Source organism: Brachyistius frenatus, unplaced genomic scaffold, assembly GCF_029030835.1.
Source record: "Brachyistius frenatus isolate BFR_SWC_R1_liver_20210118 unplaced genomic scaffold, ASM2903083v1 Contig_1, whole genome shotgun sequence".
NCBI lineage: Eukaryota > Metazoa > Chordata > Actinopteri > Embiotocidae > Brachyistius > Brachyistius frenatus.
In genome coordinates this window covers 4177852-4197677 of record NW_027210600.1, presented here as the reverse complement: position 1 = coordinate 4197677, position 19826 = coordinate 4177852, and the positions used below count along the sequence as shown (strand labels likewise).

At 42.3% G+C, this 19826-nt stretch overlaps 1 protein-coding gene across 4 annotated transcripts in view; it reads left to right on the top strand.

Annotated features, from left to right (window-relative positions):
- The first annotated feature begins 3508 nt into the window (after positions 1 to 3508).
- Positions 3509 to 19826, top strand: part of sik3 (SIK family kinase 3) — a 37872-nt gene continuing 21554 nt past the window's right edge. For all 4 annotated transcript variants that reach the window (XM_069700901.1, XM_069700986.1, XM_069700809.1 and 1 more), the window contains exons 1-6: positions 3509 to 3822; positions 16104 to 16220; positions 16826 to 16889; positions 18113 to 18274; positions 18456 to 18580; positions 18722 to 18845. In XM_069700901.1, coding sequence (XP_069557002.1) covers positions 3532 to 3822; positions 16104 to 16220; positions 16826 to 16889; positions 18113 to 18274; positions 18456 to 18580; positions 18722 to 18845 — 883 coding nt within the window. In that variant the 5' untranslated portion in view covers positions 3509 to 3531. The remainder of the gene's footprint in view (positions 3823 to 16103; positions 16221 to 16825; positions 16890 to 18112; positions 18275 to 18455; positions 18581 to 18721; positions 18846 to 19826) is intronic.

Genomic DNA, 19826 nt, shown 5'->3' with positions numbered 1-19826 from the left:
AAGTACTGTTGCACAGCACCGGGCCCACCGCTTACACCAACCACCAAACTGCTGATTGTATAGGCCCTCTCTTTTTGTTGATGTTAGGGGTACCAGACTACAGACCGCAGACATTTTAAAATGAAACTGAGATACAGAGAAAGCTCAAATATTGAATGATTATCTTTATAGTCAAGTATCAAGCACATCAAAAGTAGACTATTGAATCCCTCACACGCAGTCACTCAAAATGAACATAAACTACAACAATGACAGAGAGTCAATACAAAAGTCCAGTTAGCCCTCCACTATAAAAAAAAAGCTTTAGATTACAATGTTCACTCATTGTTCCCCCATTGTTCACTCAAACATCACAAAAGTAAACACATCTATACACTGAGTCAATGGAACTGAACATTGTATGCATAACTACAAGTTGCAACCACACTGCTGCCTCAGAGTAACCAGCAGCTGTGTGTACTCTAGCTCATGTTTTTTTGCAGTACTTATCTGCGTCTCTGGCACCTTTAACTTTTCATTCTCTCCCTCTCTGCTAAACCTTTCTTTTCCTCTGACCATTTATTTTGCTGGGTGACTTGTCTTTATAAATGTCAGCGGGAGAAAAGCAGATAGACATGTGCTGCTATTCCCACGGTCTGTTTAAATATGTTTAGTAATAATAGTGTTTCCTTATTTCTGCTGTTTTGAAAACACGTGACATTACAACAAATTCTTGCACAATATTTCTGTCTTGTGAAATAAATTATTGACTCCTTATCTACTTCCGAGCTTTCATGATTTTTTCTTTCATTATTTTGCCACTAGATGGCAGCACTGATGTCAGTCATGTTACGGTTAGCACGCTGCCTCCAGGTTACAGTGGGTTGGCACCTTTCAGGCCTAAAAGGCAGCTAATTAACAGAGGCCTGTTTGCTATTCAGTTGTCACATATGGTCAGAACTGCCTACACGCTTGAAAAGGACAGCGGATACAGCATATTTCTGCTGAGGTTGTGAGGCGATTAGAAGTTGCTGCATACAGTGGAAATCAACAGTGACCAAAGGCTGCTAAAGTTTTCCACTATACCTAACTATCTACATATTTTTTTCCCCCTCTGTGCTTTAGGGTGCAGTGCATGTTTTCTTATAACATTTAACAAACAGATCGAGTGCTGGACTGAGTGATCGATTCTGCTGAGGTCAGCGTGCCAAAGCAGATGAAGTTTCCTCTATAAACTAGACAGAGGTGCAGGATCTGGCAGCCGGTGCAGCATTGAAGTCACACAGAAATAAAACTGCAACAGTTTTGAGGCATAACTCGTGCAACGTCGATGATGTCATCTCAGATGTGAGCGCCCAGCTGTAATCAGGGATGTGCTGGTCAGACTAAACTGTGGTCTTGTCGACTTAAATCATAGTGAATCAAACAACCAGCAACATGAAAATGCTCCATCTTCTGAGTTTTTTTGGTTTTGTTTTTACTCATAAGATATCACCAACATGCTCCTCAATATTGTGTTGCCTAAAAGGGTATTTTCTGAATGGCGGAGGAAAAGGTTTGACAGGCCCCTTGAGCTTTAACTGGTACAATTATTATGAAGAGTGATCATGACATTATGTCCAAACACAGGAGGGGAGGGTTGTTGAAATGACGTAACGATTGGGGTTTTGTGTGGTTTATTGAACCTTAGACTACTGCAGTCAGGCCAGCCTCCACTTCAAAAAGCATGGTCAAGCCAGCCTTAAGCGATACCTGTAAACACTAGACGATACGGTAATGGCGTGTAGGACCTGATTTAAAAAAAAAAAAAAAAAAACAGTTCCAGTGAGCCTGGTATGATCTGAATTTAATAAAAAAGATTATCTTGACTGAATTTCAGAATAAAAGCCATATAAAACGAGACATAGGCAAAATTTCCTCGGACTGAATTTAAATGAGAATTACAGGAACATATATTGTTTCCACTGACCAATTTTATGTGATATTGACAGAAAACTATCTCAATGTGTCACTCAATAAGTATTAGATAATTCTGATGTGGATTTTCAAAATTAAAGCCCTGAAAAATGTCCTACCTGTGCGATGACAACTGATTTTAGATTGATATTTAAAGAAAATGTCTGGTTTCCACAGAACAATTCCACTTCAGTCATTATGAAGGAGACCATCTTAATGTGCCACCCAGAAAATATCAATCTGATGTTTGATTTTCAAAATGAAAGCCCTCCAAAATGTCTTAAATAAAATACATTATAAAACCAACCAGTTCTCCTTTTGTGACTTATCCTGACCCCCAGTTTTCTGTGTATCAGTTACTTTATTTAAACACAAATGTATATCGGGATTATGAAGAATTTCAGGGCTGATGTAAAATAACAGGGCTCAGGTTAATAATACAGAACCTGCTGTTGTAGTTTTAGGTCATTTAATAGTGCAAATACAGAAAATAATTCACAGTTTAATCAAATTAGCTTCTACTAACTAGAGAAGCAGCTTCTATCTAAGGGTTTTATTTAGCTCCTTGCTTTGTAATCCAGCTGGATGCAGGAGCTCGCTGTTACCACGAGGTGGTGCTGTCTCCAACCTGGTGAGAGGGCCGTGGCTACAACACGTTCATTTAAGTGAAACGTCACTTAAATATATATATTTTTTAAACATTTTCTGTGAATTTATCAAAAATGTTTATAATATATATATATATTTTTATATATATCATTTTTTATATATCTATGTTAATATTTATTCTGATTCATAGGCTCTAATAGGTGTTTATGCACCATAACATGTAGGTTATCTCTTGCTTTTCTACAGGGCACAGCTGCTTGTTATCATTATTATTACTACTACTACTAATTGACTGTATGTGTGTGTACAGGTAATGTCCATTAGGAGACCTGATCAAACCTGATTAAGCCGCCCTCATAAGTTCAGAGCCATTTCTCAGCACACCAGTGACATTTACCTGTGCCTTGATTTGGCAGTACAAACAGGTTAAAGGTTTTGAACACAGAACATTTGAGTAAAGGTCGTATTTTATCGAAATTTGATCACAACAGAGAGCCGTGCCCGCCCGCCATGATTTGTCTGTGCCTGTTAATGCCCTTCCGGAGTAGACCGCTAAAACGGTTTTAACTCCTCTTAATGTCAGTATATCCCGCTACCGTAACACGGTGTCGTCACACTGTTGTTGTTGTTGTTGTTGTTGTTGTTTTTTTGCCCCCCCAACTCGATGATTTGAATCTGTCATTGTAATGGTGAAAGCGGCGTGTACCTTTAAAGCCTCACGAACCCGTCTGTTCACACGCAGCGCAGCAGTTTACAAGGAACCACTGAATCATGGGAACCCGAGTGATAATGCGCACTTCTTTGTCGCCAAGGCAACCACAATACGTTTCTGGAGATGAAGTCATTTGTTACGCCGATCGTTGCCGTGGTTACAACCTAGAGAGGGCGCTGCGGAGGAGCGTTCTACGTAAAATGACGCAGGGCGGGGGCGTGCCCGCGGTGCGCGCTGCGCAAGGCTGCTTGTTGTTCCCGCAGAGAGGCGAGAAGATGGCGGCCGTGTCAAGCGGAGGTGCTGCTGGGTCCGCCGCGGCCGGGATTACGCAGTCTTCCCGACCGACCCACGCAGGCATGGGCTCCCAGAACCGAGCCCAGCCGTCCTCCGGGATCAGCCACTCCGGTCGTGCCAGCGCGGCCGCTGGGTGCATCGCCAATCCCGGCCACACTTCGGCCACCAGGCCCCCCCCGGCCCGAGTGGGCCACTACGAAATCGAGCGGACCATCGGCAAGGGAAATTTCGCGGTTGTTAAACTCGCCACGCACATCATCACCAAAGCGAAGGTAAGACGACGGACGTGCGAGCGCCGGAGGTGAACAATAACAAGTTGTCATTGTTGTATTTTAAGCCTTTTTCGAGCATGTACTCAGGGCGACGGTGGGGCCTTCAGGCTCCGGAGACACAGCGGCCAGCCCGCTGGAGTGACACCGCCGCTGCTCGGTGTAGTGGAGGGTGGAGAGTGGAGGGTGGAGGGGGGGGGTCCACCGTACGACACGGGACGGCACCTTTTTTTAAAAAAAATTTTTTAAATTTTTTTACCCACCGGATACCTAAATCGTTCACCAAACGATAAATATGAATTCTGTAGTCGTGTTTTGTGTGTTGTTGTTACATAAAGCTCAGGAAGGCCCGAGGTTGATGTTCATGTGTCAGAGGACGAAGATGAACAAGACACAGGACGAGGAGGTAGCCTAGCTTAGCTGTCTGCCAACATCCATAATATTATTGAAGCAGATGATCAGGACAGAAGACTTAAAAACTAAAACTAAACCAAAAGTTTGAGGCACCCTGCTGAATAACTTCAACAGTAGTTTGAGACGACCGCGCTGCTTATCGTATCGTATTTTTAAGCGTTGCGAAAGTTTCGACTGAAACTTTTGACAAAGCTGTGTTTCAGCTTCGCGGTGTCACGATATCCTCGTCAATAGCTCGACGACATTTTAATGAGTTCTCCCGGACATGAAAACATTGACAAAATTAGTGGTTTCAAAACTTTGCCACCGCAGTTTTCAGTTGTTTGTGTTTGTGTGTGGATGCTTTGACACGGAGTGGGCGCCATACTGGATGATTGGCACAGTTGACGAGCACTATTATGACGAGATACTATTATCAACAAATGACATTCATGCAAAAAAAAAACAAGCTCATTCTCCATGACTGGATGTTGGCCACAAGTCAGGCCTGTGCTGTTATTTGTTTTTGGTTTTTTTTTCTTTGATATGTCTGTTAGAAGTTTTAGATCTTGGAGGAAGTTTGGGGCATTAGACAAGGAAGGCAACACTTTTCAACTATGTTGATCTATTAGAGCCTAATAGTTAAAGGCTTTATTTGCCTTTGAGCAGTCTTTTGTCACTGGCTTGGTGAGGTGCCCGAAAGACCCAAAACAAATAACAAATCAGAAAGCCTAATTTGGCGCATTTGACAACAAAGGCATCGATGCGATTCCTGGCTGGCATTCACTTTGATTTGCAGCCTGTTGCGGAGCTTTTTCACAGCGTAGAGTGACGGTAGCGTCCCCTATTTGATGACACGACTGTTGTGATCAGTATGCACATCCCTTGCGATGGATGCCCAGTTGGACACGCAGACCGCATAGAGGATAAACTGAAGCCTACGCATGCTGACTGCTTCTGCAATTCTCACCCTGAAGAAGAGCCTTTAATTCAGTCGGCATAAATAAAGGTGAGTAACGGCTGCTGAGTGTAGCTTTACCTCTGTGCTCTTGTTGACGTAAACACGCACAGGCCGACACGGATCATTTGGGTGCTTTGTGCCACACAGCCATGAGAACCTTCCATTTGGTTTCGTGAAGCCAAAACAAACTTGGGTCAGTGAGCCATGGAGTGGTTTTCAACGCTGGAGAAGATGATGCATGAAGGACTTTAACTGTGTTGATTGGACTGCAGTTTAATTTAAAGTATGGGAGAGATGTTCTTAACCTCTTATATGAGCAATACAAAGACAGCAGCCATATAAATGTGAGGAAGTTGTGAGCGGTGTATGAAGCATCATTCTCTGTGTGTGTGTGTGTGTGAGCCTGTTTTTGCTGTGCGTCTGTCTGAGACTGAGAGACAGGCAGAGGACAAAATGACATAGACCGACAGAATGAAAGAGAGGCCTTGTTTGTCGTCTGTCGACGGTGGTCACAGACAGACCCCAGTCAGCTCATGATTTTCATCAACAAGGGTCCCCAGTTTCTCATGAATATCAGAAGAATAGAAGTGTGCTTTTACATGCCTGTGGATATCATGAATATGGATATTATGATCAGTCATCAGATGAAATGCACTCCGGAGCCTTGTTTCATGGCCTAGGTTTTATAACGATCCGATGAGAAATGCTGACTAGTCAAAAATAGCCAAACAACTCTGCCCGTTGTTAGATGGAGCTGGATGATATCCTGCAGTGCAGTCACATAGAAGAGGACCTGGATATTTATTCTCGGTAGCCAAAAAGCTCAGAAAGGGATGCTCCCTCTCTCTGCCTCATTTCCTCTGTCTTGTTTTGTTAAACCTAAAGGATTCAACAGACAAATAGTTTTTTTTTTTCTCCAATACACTCGACCATTTCAGCCGCGTCTTGCCAAATGAGAGGCTGTTTGTGTGTTTGCTTACCAACAGAGACAGTCGTACAACATAAACCTTCAACAGCAGATAACTGGCTGTTGTAACAGTGAAAGGTTATCTCGAGCAGACAAAGACTTCAATGAAGTGGAAGTCAAAACAAAAGTTTGATGCTGCCACTCAGACGCTGCGGTTGAGGTTTGCTGGTATCTTGGTAAATGTTGGTGTCAGTGTGCAGGTTATCCATAAATGTTAGTGCTGATCACGACCCTTCAACAAGGGTTTTCAGTTTAATATGCACTCTGCTTGACAACATTAACTACTCGTTCTAGGGTAAGTCTTGTACTTATGAATCAATAAACTGGCCAAACATCATTGCTGTTGATATCTGTGGTTAAACTGAATTGCTGCAGCACTGTTCTGTCTTGAGCTTTGACTTAGTAAAACGAAAGTAGTAGCCTAGATAATCTTGCACAGTTATAACACAATCATTTGAATCGGCGCCAAGTACAGTGAAAACAGTCAACCCGTAAACATTCAAAGTAACCAACATGATATGAACATGTAATGTCCCATATTAGCAAATGACAGAAATTTAGAGATGTGATTCTTTTTTTTCTTTTTTTTCGGAACCAATCTTTACGTTTCACCAAATCAATCCATTGTTTATAAAATCTCAGAAAGTAAGGAGAAATGGACACAATTTATCCAAGTGATATCTTCAAAATCTTTGTCAGACCAACAGACCAAAGCAAATATATTTGCATTCATTAATATCAATAAAACTGAGATAAACAGCAGCTTCTCATATTTGGAAAGGCAAAGTTGGCAAATGTTTACCATTTTTCCTTAATAAACTACCAACAAAAACCAGTTTAAAAACTATAAGATTAGAAATTGCTACCTTTTGAAGTGGGTGTCCATTCTTTGCTTTAACCCAGTCAAAGCCTGTATTGTTTATCTCCTTCAGTTATAGGTTGGCAGTAAGATTTCATGTTACAGACGTCATTAAAGACATGTTCTGATTTTATGAAATATGTTGAAACATGATGTAGAACTTGGACAGAGGCTGGTTAAAAAGTGTCACGCATAGATAGCCATGATGGTTGAAGAGGTATTTTATTCGGATTATGGAAGTTGTAGCCACACTGTTTGATTGGGTATTACTTAGGACAGTAGTCGCCTTACTTGAAATTATATGTCACATCTCAACCACAATAACAGGTGGGAAATTTGCACATCCTTGAGCTTATCCTTTCACTTATGACAGTCACTGTCAGCTGTTGTTCAAAACTTTTTTTGTTGTTGTTGTCATAATTGATTAATTAGAATCAATGAAATATTTTATGATTCCTGCTCTGAAATTTGTAGAAATTGTTTTTCACTGCTAGTCATGTATAGTGAAACATATTTGGTCCCAGTTGGTTTCTAGGTAAATGGTCCGAGCTGATATTCACTGACGATGACGATGATGATGCAAGGACATGTGATGCAACAACAGTGCTTCAGATCTATGTTCCCAACAAATACTCCATTCACTTTATCTGCGGGACAGTAACAAAAAATCTTCACTCCTAGGTAATGAAATTTGTTTGTTAAAATTGCAAAAATAATAAAATTGCGCATCACAGTTCATAATAAGAGGAAACGGCAAACACTCTCATCCTGGTCCGTATCAAGCTGTAAGGAGCATTGTGCTGCTTGAATTTGATTTGCATGTTGTCTAATTTTGTAATCTCTTATTTATTTTTCAGCTTTTTATATTCAGTAATGTGTCTGTTTTCCTCCAGATGTTTGATAAGCTCTCTGAAATAATGAATGTGCTGGACTGCCATTGAACGTTAGTGTATGTGCACGCTTGTGTGTAATATTCTGACAGAGTAGATGTGGCCGGTGCCTTTGTGTGACCTCCGTAAAGATCAAGCCACACATTTGAAAAGGCTCCTGTGTTTTTGTTCCGACTGCGAGGTGAGCCGTGGGCACGACAGGACTGCAGCAGTTCAAAATCACAACTCTGTGTCATCATCTTCATCATCATCATCATCATCATCATCATCATCATCATCATCATCATCATCATCCACAGCACTGCTTGTTGTCAGAGGCGACTGCGTGTTGCCAAGGCTCCTAGTTGGAGAAAGGTCGCTCCATTGAAGTCTTACTGGTTTCCATGGTTTCCATAGTGAGGATGGTAGTGCCAGACCTCCGCCACCAGTTTTGAATGGAAGTGACTTGCCTATGGCTGAGCTCATTGTTCGTCATGAAAACGGTGTGTTTTATTATGTTATTTGTCTGGTGCCACCTCAGCCTCTTAGGCAGGCTCGGACCTTGACTTCTCTTAGTCGTTGAAATGATTGCTCGTGATTAGTTAATGGCGCCGTGTGGCATGTCCGGGCCTGTCTGTTTGTGGGGAAGCAGGCCTTTCCCCCTGCTCCTCTGTCCTCTTTCCTGTGCTCTCCCCTTTCCTCTCCAATGTTTTCGGTAAGAAAAGGACAAGCAGGAGGAAGAGGGCAGGCAGGATGGCAAGCGTTAGGTAACAGGCCTAATGTACTGTGTAACAATTTCACTAACTCCCCCAGACACACTCACACACTGTTCTCAAACACACAGCAGCCCCTCTCTGCTTCTTAGAGACACACATACACATGCCCAAATGTGATTTCATTTGGGTGAGTAATATGACAAAGGCTGAGTTTCTGCTTGACTTCTCTTCCTGCCCTCTAGTCGTCTTCTGCTGCATCTCAGTAGTTTGAACCTACAGCCATCTGGCTTCAAAAGGGGAAGAACACGGACCAGACTTTATGTGCGTGTCTCTGCTGCATGACATGATGGAGGGCAAGTGTAGACTTCGTGTATATGATCCTATTATCACCCATGTCTCTTTTCTGGACTGATGCTAGCTGTGTGCACGTGTGTGTTTGAGTGTGTCAGACAGGCTAGCTGCTCAGCCTCTCTTTGTCTTTGAATTCATGGCTCAGTTAAGATGATAGTAGCTCTGCTCGTGCAAATTCTTCAATCCACAGACCCCAGTCATGACTGATTAGATAGACTTAGGTCTTTGATTGATTCTTGTTCTTTGAATGCATGTCTTCCTTGACATCCTTAAACTGGTCTTTCACTTTGGAACAGAGATGCAAATCATCTTTATTTATATCATTGAAATATCAAATTTACTCTTTAAATGTGGAAAAGCGATTGTAAAATAGCCATCACACACTTCCCAATGCCTGAAGTGGGCGCGCATAGAAAGAAGCAAGGAAGTTGCTGCTCTTAAACCGCCATCAGAATAGTCAGCTCCATGGAGACATGGTGGCTATGTATGACAAAGACATAGCAACAAATCCCCACATTTCAAAAGCTGCTGCCGGCAGTCATTAACTTTTGAGCACAGGAAATTTGGATGAAGTGACAAGAATTCATCGATTGAATCAAATTTTGGTCTGTGTTGAAGAATCTTGAAGATGTTGTTGTCGTTGTTGATTTGAAGAGGCTGAAAGGTAGAAGAAATATATGAAGACCAACTTAAGGTGGACAGTTTTATTTGCCAATGTGAAGTTCTAACTTGGTAGCATTTCTTAAAGAAGAGTCTGGATATTTGCCTGTCCTTGTTTTTGACCATATATAGGCATTATCTGCGCTGTTTTAAAGGCAGGGCCAAACTGGACCTGCTGGTTTCTTCTTTTTTCCATTGTAGAGATCGGGAATGTGGACCTTGCAAGTGTGCTGGTGCGGCATGTGGCCGCTGTTGTTAGGAGCGCGTATAATCACAATTACAGCTTCTGCCAAATAATTGTAATTTAGAAAAAAATAGATCAATTTAATGGTAACTATGTTCCAGTTATCATTAGGGAACACATGCATCTTGTTGTCGCTCGTTCATCTGTGCACCTGCCTCTCGAGAGGGTTGTGTTCATCCAAACCAGTCGCCAAACGCTACCCGTGGCTCGGTCTGCATGTCCCTGAAAATGTTCTCATCACAAAGTGGGTGCCCTGCTACGCAAGGAGAGAAAGACAAATTGCAGAATTGACAGATGAATGTGTGATGTCCAGTTTCTCCACGCTGTAGCATGTCCCCAGTCTTGTACTTGCAGCTTAACACACTCCACTGAGTCATTTCCACACACAGACTCATACAAGTGCACAACACACAAGTAGAGCCCCTCTTACAGGCGTTGTGCTGACTCATTGTACCATCACTGCACGTGCACTCACAAAGCACAACGTTGGAGCGCTGCATTCTGCGCTGACCTTATATATGACCTTGTGACTTTTATATGTACACACGCTAAAGCCAGAGCGTTAGTCAGCAGTTGTAGTGATCAGGTTCACAGGCGGCCGTGGACGCGGGTGTCCGATCCAAACAAGTGTGTATTAGTGAGTTGAGCCTCCACACACACACACACACACACACACACACACACACACACACACACACACACACACACACACACACACACACACACACACACACACACACACACACACACACACACACACACACACACACACACACACACACACACGTGCTGATATGGATTAAGCCTGAGCATTACACCTTGTGTTGGTTTTGTAATCTGTGTCTCCCGGGGATGAAGGTTAACCTTGTACATTATGTCGCCACGCCGCGTAAGAAGATGAGCATGCAAGACTTTTCTCCATCTTCCCACTGTTACAGCACCGACCCAGTTCTCAATTTAGAATCCTCGTTGAGTCATGGTTGGATGTTTTCAAAGTGTACGTTGGAGTCCTAGAGGATGCTGCTGGAAGGATAAATGAACATCATGTAAAGAACTGTATTTAACTCTCTATAACACCTTTATATTATAATATTTTGCTCCTATCAAAACTAAATCTGATTCTGAGCATTGGGCGTGTGACAAACAATGTTAGACCATTATATCAAATATATCTCACTATTGGATTGGGATAAAAAAAATACATTCATAGGATTATAGTTAAATATATTTTCATTGTCAATTATTCCATCATTTATATTTTATATATATTTTGAATCTTAAGCTGACACAGAGTTGCCGATTTGTTATGTAACATGTGGATTATGTGTTTGTGTTGAATTTCATTGCATTATACTGAATGGCGCTTCAATGTTTTGTCTCCATTTACATCAGCGAGGGAACTGGTCTTCTAGCTCACAGCATGCTTAGTAGGACTGGTTGAATCCTCGGTCAGAGTCCCTTCAGTCGATTGAGGTTGCTCAGGTGGAGCAGTCAGCGTGCAGCTTGACGTCAGGTACATCAGCTCGCTTTATTAACACAAATAACGCATTTCTAGTCAGTTCGGCTCTCCTGCTGTCATCTCACCAAAACTAACTCTGTGCACCGGAGGAAACCGGAACAAGAGGAAAAACCGGAAGTGGTGGGGTTTGCGCAAAATGTGGCCTTCACGAAAACAATTTCTAAGGAAATGCTTTTTATCAATGGAAGTGATTACATATTACTGTATGCTCCAGAACATGTTTACACGCACGTCAAGTTGTAAGAGACCGCCCTTTGTTTTTGTGAATACGGTAGGCCTGTGTTGAATCGACACGAATTAAACGTCATCTAAAGCTCTTATTTTGACAGCTGATGTAATCGTTGTTTCTATATTACAGTAATACAGACTGTTCTGTAAAGCTGCGGCACTTTTATGATTTACTTTTGTAACTTTTAGCCTCATGGTTCTCTAAGTTCAAAAAATAAATACATGAAAAAGATTTGAACTAGAATATTTCTGTGATGTGCAGCATGATTGTTGTCACATGAAGTGATTACATATTTATTCCTTTATCAGGTAGTGCTTTAAAAAAAAAATTAAAAAAAAAATATTTCAGAACTTGCAACTTTTGCTAATTCCCGCAATTTTATGCAAAAAAAAAACGCACTTAAAACTCAGTAAATTACATCGACATTTTTGAGAAAACTCCCCTGCAAAATCAAGCATTTTCGATGGCAACAATCACAAAAATACTCTGCGAAATCCTGGCGGGACTGACTTTAGTCTCTCAGAAAAGGTTCTTAAGATGTGCTGACGGACCACGTTGCAATTCACAAGTGCTTTTCGTCGTTCCGCTCGGCTACACCAACAAAAAGCTGTCCGTCATTTAAATATTGGGATGACATCACTCATTTTCACACAGCCTCTCCAGGGTTCACAGGGTTGCACACGAGAAGTGTCCAAAAAGTTGAGAAACAAATGTAACGGGGAGAGAACAGACAGGACTACGAGGCCCAGCGCCTCCCCCACCTCGACACAGCTGCTGAATCACAGCATGAAGTGGGTGCAACTGTTGGATCGTCCGTTTTTGGAAAGTTCCAGATAACGGGTGGCGTAGATGCCCAACTTTTCACCGTCAGAAAGGTGGAGGGGGACTTGGGTTCGGAAGCTATCCGCCCACCCGACATGCGGCTTTAATGCAGTTATTTTAGCTGATGTAATTTAATGAAATATTCCGAATATTTTCAAGAATCATGGATTGGGTGCCACGTGATGCTTCGATACAGAGACACACAACATTAGACGGCGCGACGGCTTTTCAGACCGGTGCTGCAAGTAGAGGCATTTTTACTGGCAGGTGTTTACCAGTGAGAAAACATTTCCTTGTCACAGAACAACAACACCAACAACAAACTCCTGAGCATAACGGTGGGCGAGTTGGACAATAAAAAGAAAAAGGTCTCACGGAGTTGTACACTGCTGCAGGTATGTTCTGGTCGGTGTCGATGCAGCTTTGTGTACCTGAGCCAACCATTTCTGTCCCATGTCCATGTTAGTGTTTACCATGTTTAAGCGCGAGGACATTTAAGTGTTGCTGTGTTATTAGCTTATCTGTAAGTCCCTAACAAGCTCCAAGTAATCCCGGTCATACTAACCTCGTTGCGCCAGGGGAATTGTTGTTGTGCACTTGGAGATCACCTGAAACCGGTGTAATAATTGATCCAGTCAGAACGTCATAGTGTTGAGAGCGAGGAACTTGAAAGACGACATTGGCGACTTTTAGAGCTCCTCTCCAGGCGTTTGCTTTGCGCCTGTACTGCCGGGTTTCCCTCGGTGCATCCAAGTTTCTACGTTTCTATGAAATATGATATTAAGCTTGGAGATAAAATGAGCAGAGCACTACACAAACGGCGAAGGACAATATGGGATTCGATTGTCCCATTGTAGGTTTTCTTGGCAGTAATTACTCGAAGAAACATGTTATTATGTCAGGAGCAAAATATTTACGTACTTGATTTGAACTGGGTGTAGTTTAAAAAAAAGTTAATTGATGGCCACGCTTAAAAAAAATTAAGTAAATTTAAAAGTAGACAAACTACAGCAGATAAATGTTAAATAAGATTGATAATACATAAGGTTTAAACATCTAAAATGGCACCAACTTAACAGAAACCTGACTAATGAGGAACTGGTACATGTTTAAAACATGCATCTTGTGCGCTTTATGTTTAGGGGGAAGGAAATCAGCAAAACTTAGCGCTAGCTTGTGGTTTGTGGTGATGGTGACACCAAACACCCACAAGTGGCTTGTTTTTCACCTTTTCAATTGCCCATTACATTCATAAAGATTTTGTTTATGATAACTATTTTATTTTAAGCGCTTGTTTTGTTGCCGTCCCTCACACTGTTATGTCATTTTGTGTGTGTGTGTGTGTGTGTGTGTGTGTGTTCTTTACAGTAAAGGGCCCACACTCCTATACTGGGCACCAGCTGCTCTGACATGGTGTTGTGTTGAGGTCACCGTCTTGTGATCGGTGAGACTACGTGACACTTCATCTCGTTGCAGCCAGCCACTCTGCAGCGTGTGCATGTTAACCTGGATCTTTTGATGGACAGAGTCATGGGAAATGCTTTAAAGTAGATTGAAAACTCTAAAATACACATATTCTAGTCTCAACTCATTTACTGACCTTCTCTGGAACTGAAGCAGGAAACTTGACATTTGAAGATATGAACATGTCACATGTTTCTTAATTTACAGTGTGCGGTTCACCAGCGAGCATCGCCACCACCGATCTTGCTCGGCTGGGTTGTAGATCCCGTCTCTGTGGTAGGAGAAACACGGCAGTTGAGGGACTAACATGTAAAACATTAGGCTGTTTGCAGCTCCGCAGCGCCACTGACGTCCACCGCTCTTCCTTTTATGTCTTTGAACAGTCTTCCTATCTAAAGGTGTCACAGTCAGACGTACTGAACATCAAACCTCTGTGTAATTATAATTGTAGCCCAGTTTCCCCATTTTCACCAGGCCTCAGCGCCCCTGAAGAGAGCATACTGTGCATGCGAAGATGTCGGCATCCGTTTGAGTGTGGGAGTGTTTGTGTGATCCAGATGTCCTGTTGGTACCCTCCAGAAGATGCAGAGGGGAGCAATTACGTCAACAAAACTGGACGACTGCCAGTTCCAAGAATAGATTTATACGGCTTAAAATACTCCCTGGATACATACACTGCTAAACATACACGATGAGGGTTGGTGTCTTTTTCATTTGGGGATGGCCACTGTTTTTATATTAGGCTGTTTTTAATAGTTCAGCAACCATTACAAGCAGAAGAATAACGGCGTTTGGCGTTTAACAACATATTATACATACACGCATACTTTTCATTATTAAGACACCCACTGGATGCATCGTCACTTTATTCAAACTATATAAAGCTCATCCACCAAAATTTGACCGTTCACTAATATATTGTGCTAAACACCAGTTTTTTTGTAGACTGAGATCATTTTTTGTAAATTATTACAGAGAAATGATGACGTATGTTTTCCACAGTTTCCACAATAGCTTTGAAGGGAAAGTGCACACGCGCGCGCGCGCACACACACACACACACACACACACACACACACACACACACACACACACACACACACACACACACACACACACACACACAGCTGGATTAATGCCACTGTTTCTGCCCTGTGCTCTCAGGAGCCCTCTGTTCGCTCTTCCTTACTTCCCCTTCCTGTCTGTAACAGGAAGTTGGCCTTGTCGGCCTTCAGTTGGCTTCATCTTCTTCATATCTGTTACAAGGAAAATGTGAGCTCGGGATGACACTCCACAGAATTTGACGCACGAGATATTTGTGTGTGTGTGTGTGTGTGTGTGTGTGTGTGTGTGTGTGTGTGTGTGTGTGTGTGTGTGTGTGTGTGTGTGTGTGTGTGTGTACGTGTTTTAATGCTACATGCTTTCCATTTTTGTCTGTCCTCTTCGCTTATCTATTTTTGGCAGGAGCTGTGTTTAGGGGCATCCCCATTAGCTTCGCTTGATTAAGTCATTAAAGTCGTCTACCCATTCCAAAGTGGCAGAGCAAAGCTCCTGTCACACACCATCACAGTGCACACTGCTGGAGCTATTGTCGAGGGCTCAGCGGTTACGCAAGAGTCGTGCTCGCAGCCGAAGGTCAGGTTACCCAAACAAGCTGTGATTCAGAAAAATCACGGTGGTTGACAACACACTAATCATCACCTTAAGAAGTGCCAATGTCTCCTCTTAGTGGGCTCTTTTTTTTTTTTTTTTTTTTAACTCAGCCAACAGCAGAAGATTATTTGTGTTTATTACATATTTTTGTGTTAATGGACTAACACTCCCAGGTCATGTTGGATTGAATCTGTCTGACTCACTCCCGCCCCGCAGCTCCTTCGCTGGTTATTCTCTGGCACGTTACTCTTCTATGATTATTTTGTCATCATGGCAATATAGCAAGGGCACTGGGACCGTGCCCCGGATTTGTTGCCTGTTATTTAACTGTCGGCGAAAAGACATTAATATGAAAATATTGTGTGTAATTTTAAGACTCGACACATTGCATGGTTTAAGATGAGTTCTTCCTTGTTTTTGTCTTCTCACGGCTTCTTTCTGTCTTCTGTACCCCCTCCTTCCCTCACCGTTTCCTTCTTAATCTCGCCTTCTCTCTTCACCTTTTCACCCCCCCCCCCTTCCCTCACCATTCATCCTCATCCCTCCTTCCATCCCGTTCTCGTCTCTCCGTCTCCAGGTGGCTTTAAAAATGGTGGATAAGACCCAGCTGGACGATGAGAACCTGAAAAAGATCTTCAGAGAGGTGCAAATCATGAAGTTGCTGAAGCACCCCCACATCATCCGCCTCTACCAGGTACACACTGGCACTCACCCGCAGAGCTCCAACACTCTGCTCACATCGAACACCTGAGACCTGTGGCCCAATAGGAGAAGAACAAATCCGATATTGGTTGATTTAGCGCTCTCTGATGTTAACTGGCATAGGTATTTGGTGTAACTGCATCAAGCTATTAAAGATTTAATTGTAAAATGTACCTAGAAAAATACCAATTTATAAGCAGGGAAGTTCTGGGCGACTGCCGAGTCCAACCACATTCTTCTGTCCAGGAATCCACTCTGGTCAGAATCAGTGATAGAAACAGAGAAGTGAGAGTTTCCTCTTTGTTTTCATCATCCAAACCTTTCCAGGTGGATGGGGATTGTACCACCACTTTCAATTCCAGTTTCAGTTTCCAGTTTAAACATACTCTAATCAACTTGCCATAAAACATAATGTTGAAATCCTCACACACACAGACTGAACACGACACGGCGGTTTTTGTTCTATTTAAGTCTTGTTTGTATGCCAAACAATGCTTACTCATTCTGTTGTGTAACGTGTGAGCCGCCCATCAGTAGATGTTGGCCTGTCGGGGGGGTCTGCAGGTCCTGGTTGTTATCTTTTGTTTGTATCTTTAGGTGATGGAGACGGAGAAGATGATCTATCTGGTAACAGAGTACGCTAGCGGTGGAGAGATATTCGGTAAGGGAGTTCCCCTCTGTTGCCTTCATGTCTTCGTCACGGTCTCCCCCTCTATTTTTTTTTTTTTACTTTGTTCCTGTGTCCTTTTTATTTTTGACTTCAAACATCAAAATGCACAAAACAACTTTCTTTAATCTGTTAAGACCAGATGCAACATTTGTGTTGCGTTGAGTTGCCATCAGACACGTGGCATATTCTGTCACAAGTGGCGTCCCACCGTGACGTCAACCACTGGTTTGTGAACACCTCGAGTCTGGCATTTTGCTGACTTTGTATTTCATGGGAGAAGTTGACATTTTTTTTTTAACGGAAGGTTATTGGCGCCAGCCTCTGGTGGCCCTCAGTGGTATAGCACTTTTAGCCACTTCCGCATTAGATTCACTTTTTAAAGCGCGGAGACTACCTCCCTTTTGCTATACCGCCTACGGGCTGTCACCGAGTGAGAGAGAGAGTGTGACGCTCCTCCATTGGCCGATTGCCGTGACTTCCTGTATACGTTTTATACATGAACCATATGGTTGAGTCTGGTTCTTACAATGAAACAACTTTTATTTTTTTACCCAATGGTTTTTATTTATTTATTTTATGTTGATGAACACTCTACCAAATGCATCCATTTTCAATTAAAGCTAAAGGTTTTTACGATTGTTTTTTTAATTTCATGTTTCTATTTTTTTAAATATTTAAAAAATAGCTTTTAAATAGTTCCTATTTAAATACTTATTTAAAAGAGAGGCTGAGAAGTAAAGGATTTAGTGACGTTTTGGGAAAAAAAACCTGGTTTAAGAGGTGGTTTTTCAAAAATGCCTTCAGTTTTACAGTGTTTTCAGAGCGTGCCTTTGGTCTTACCGGGTTAAAATCAAATCAAAAAATCACACCAAAATGTTTGGTTATAATAGGGTTTAATGTTTATTTATGTCCATTATGATTGGATTCTTTAGTTGTTCATTCTCGTATTACAATTTAGTAATTTAATCAGCTTTCGTAAACACAACATCGTTTCTGGTTTAAGTTTTCACTTGCTCTCATTTATTTCCTTTAGTCTGTTACATCACACACAGTTCACAAGATTACTATTTTAATCTTCACCTGGTTGGTCTCTTGGAAGTAGCAGACTTTCCATTTAATGAAACCTGAAGGACTGAATGTTTACAAAGCAGATACACTGGGCTGGACTTCTGTAAATCTCTGAATTTTGCATGTATTTGTGTGTGTGTGTTTAGACCACCTGGTGGCTCATGGGCGTATGGCAGAAAAGGACGCCAGGAAGAAGTTCAAGCAGATCGTGGCAGCGGTGCATTTCTGTCACTGCCGCAACATCGTCCACAGAGACTTGAAGGCTGAGAATCTGCTACTGGACCACAACCTCAACATCAAAATCGCAGGTGTGTGTACGTGGAAGAGTGTATGGGTGGGTGACTCGATTCTGTGGTTTTGGGCTGTGTTGTTGAGTGGGTGGTAGGCAGGTGTCAGCGTGTGCTTTTTGAGCATTTTCCCTGGTTTGAATGAGTTTTGACTGTCGAGGAAAGTGATCAGATGAAAGGAATTTCTTCTCTCCCGTGTCAGATTTTGGCTTTAGCAACCTGTTTTCTCGAGGCCAGCTGTTGAAGACGTGGTGTGGCAGTCCTCCGTATGCTGCACCAGAACTTTTTGAGGGAAAGGAGTATGATGGACCTAAAGTAGATATATGGGTGAGTTGTCCTTTTCCAGGAACACAAATTAAAAAAATGTACCGCATGGTACCAAACCTCATCACTAGTTTATAGAGCTGTGGATTAATATATCGTTTCATTGTTTGATGCAATCAGTTTGTTTGTGTTTCTTCTGTATAGAGCTTAGGTGTGGTGTTATACGTGCTGGTGTGTGGCGCCCTGCCTTTTGATGGCAGCACTCTACAACATTTGCGGGCGCGTGTCCTCAGTGGAAAGTTCCGCATCCCTTTCTTCATGTCCACAGGTAAAACTCCAGTCAACTCTTAATGCATTCCTCTGCTTAGTGTCATCACTGTTGTTTTTTGGTTTTCATCCAGGAGCGAAACACATTTCTGAGGTGAAACTTCATACAGAATAAATACTATTTTTGGGGGGCAAATTAAAGCGAAGCAGCAGTTATCATCATCATCATCATCATCATCAGATATACAAACTCACCTTTCAAAGAAATTTGCCGTTTTACGATCAAAATGGGTTACATAGAACATTTATGTAGCTATGAGGAGAAATTGTTTTCAGGGTAGGCAGTTGGTCCCCTTGAAGGGCTTTTCGTGTGTGACAACAGCAGAAGTCCAGAAGCACTTGTTTACTTTTTTGGGGGGGCTGCTATTTTTCCCCCACGTGTATTCTGCAACGACTTACCCATAATCTGCCTGTGATTGGCTCTGACCCTGATACTCTTAAACTCTGATCATCTCACTCCTAACCAACGAAGGCACCAGCGCTTTCCAACCACAGTCACAGTTACACAATACGGATCATTGCTTGTGGTGACAGCACGTATTGAAAGCAGGAACAGAACACTGTGGTGTCCTCCTCAAAGGCTTAAATTCTCTTAGAGATTTTGCTAATCTGCCCTTGTGGTGTTTTTCATATGCTACGAGGCATATCATGCATATCATGGGCTAAAATAAATGGTCTAAAACACAGATTTAGATAGCCGGGATCTCATAAGTCACATATCGAAGAACCTAAGCCGTTGAACTTTTTTTTATGTCATCGAGCTGCCTGTGAGCAGTGGAGGGGTGGGTGGAGACGGAGACGAGGACTTGCATATTCAGTGATCCGTGCATACTGAATGAAATGTCAGGAGAGAAACATTAGATTGAATGTTCAGTAAAGTGTATATTTACCTGCTCCTTTTGGTCTTGCAACAAGAAGCGTTCACCTTCCTTAAACTTACGAGCATCCACAACGCAGTCTGTTTTTCTATGAACAATGCAAA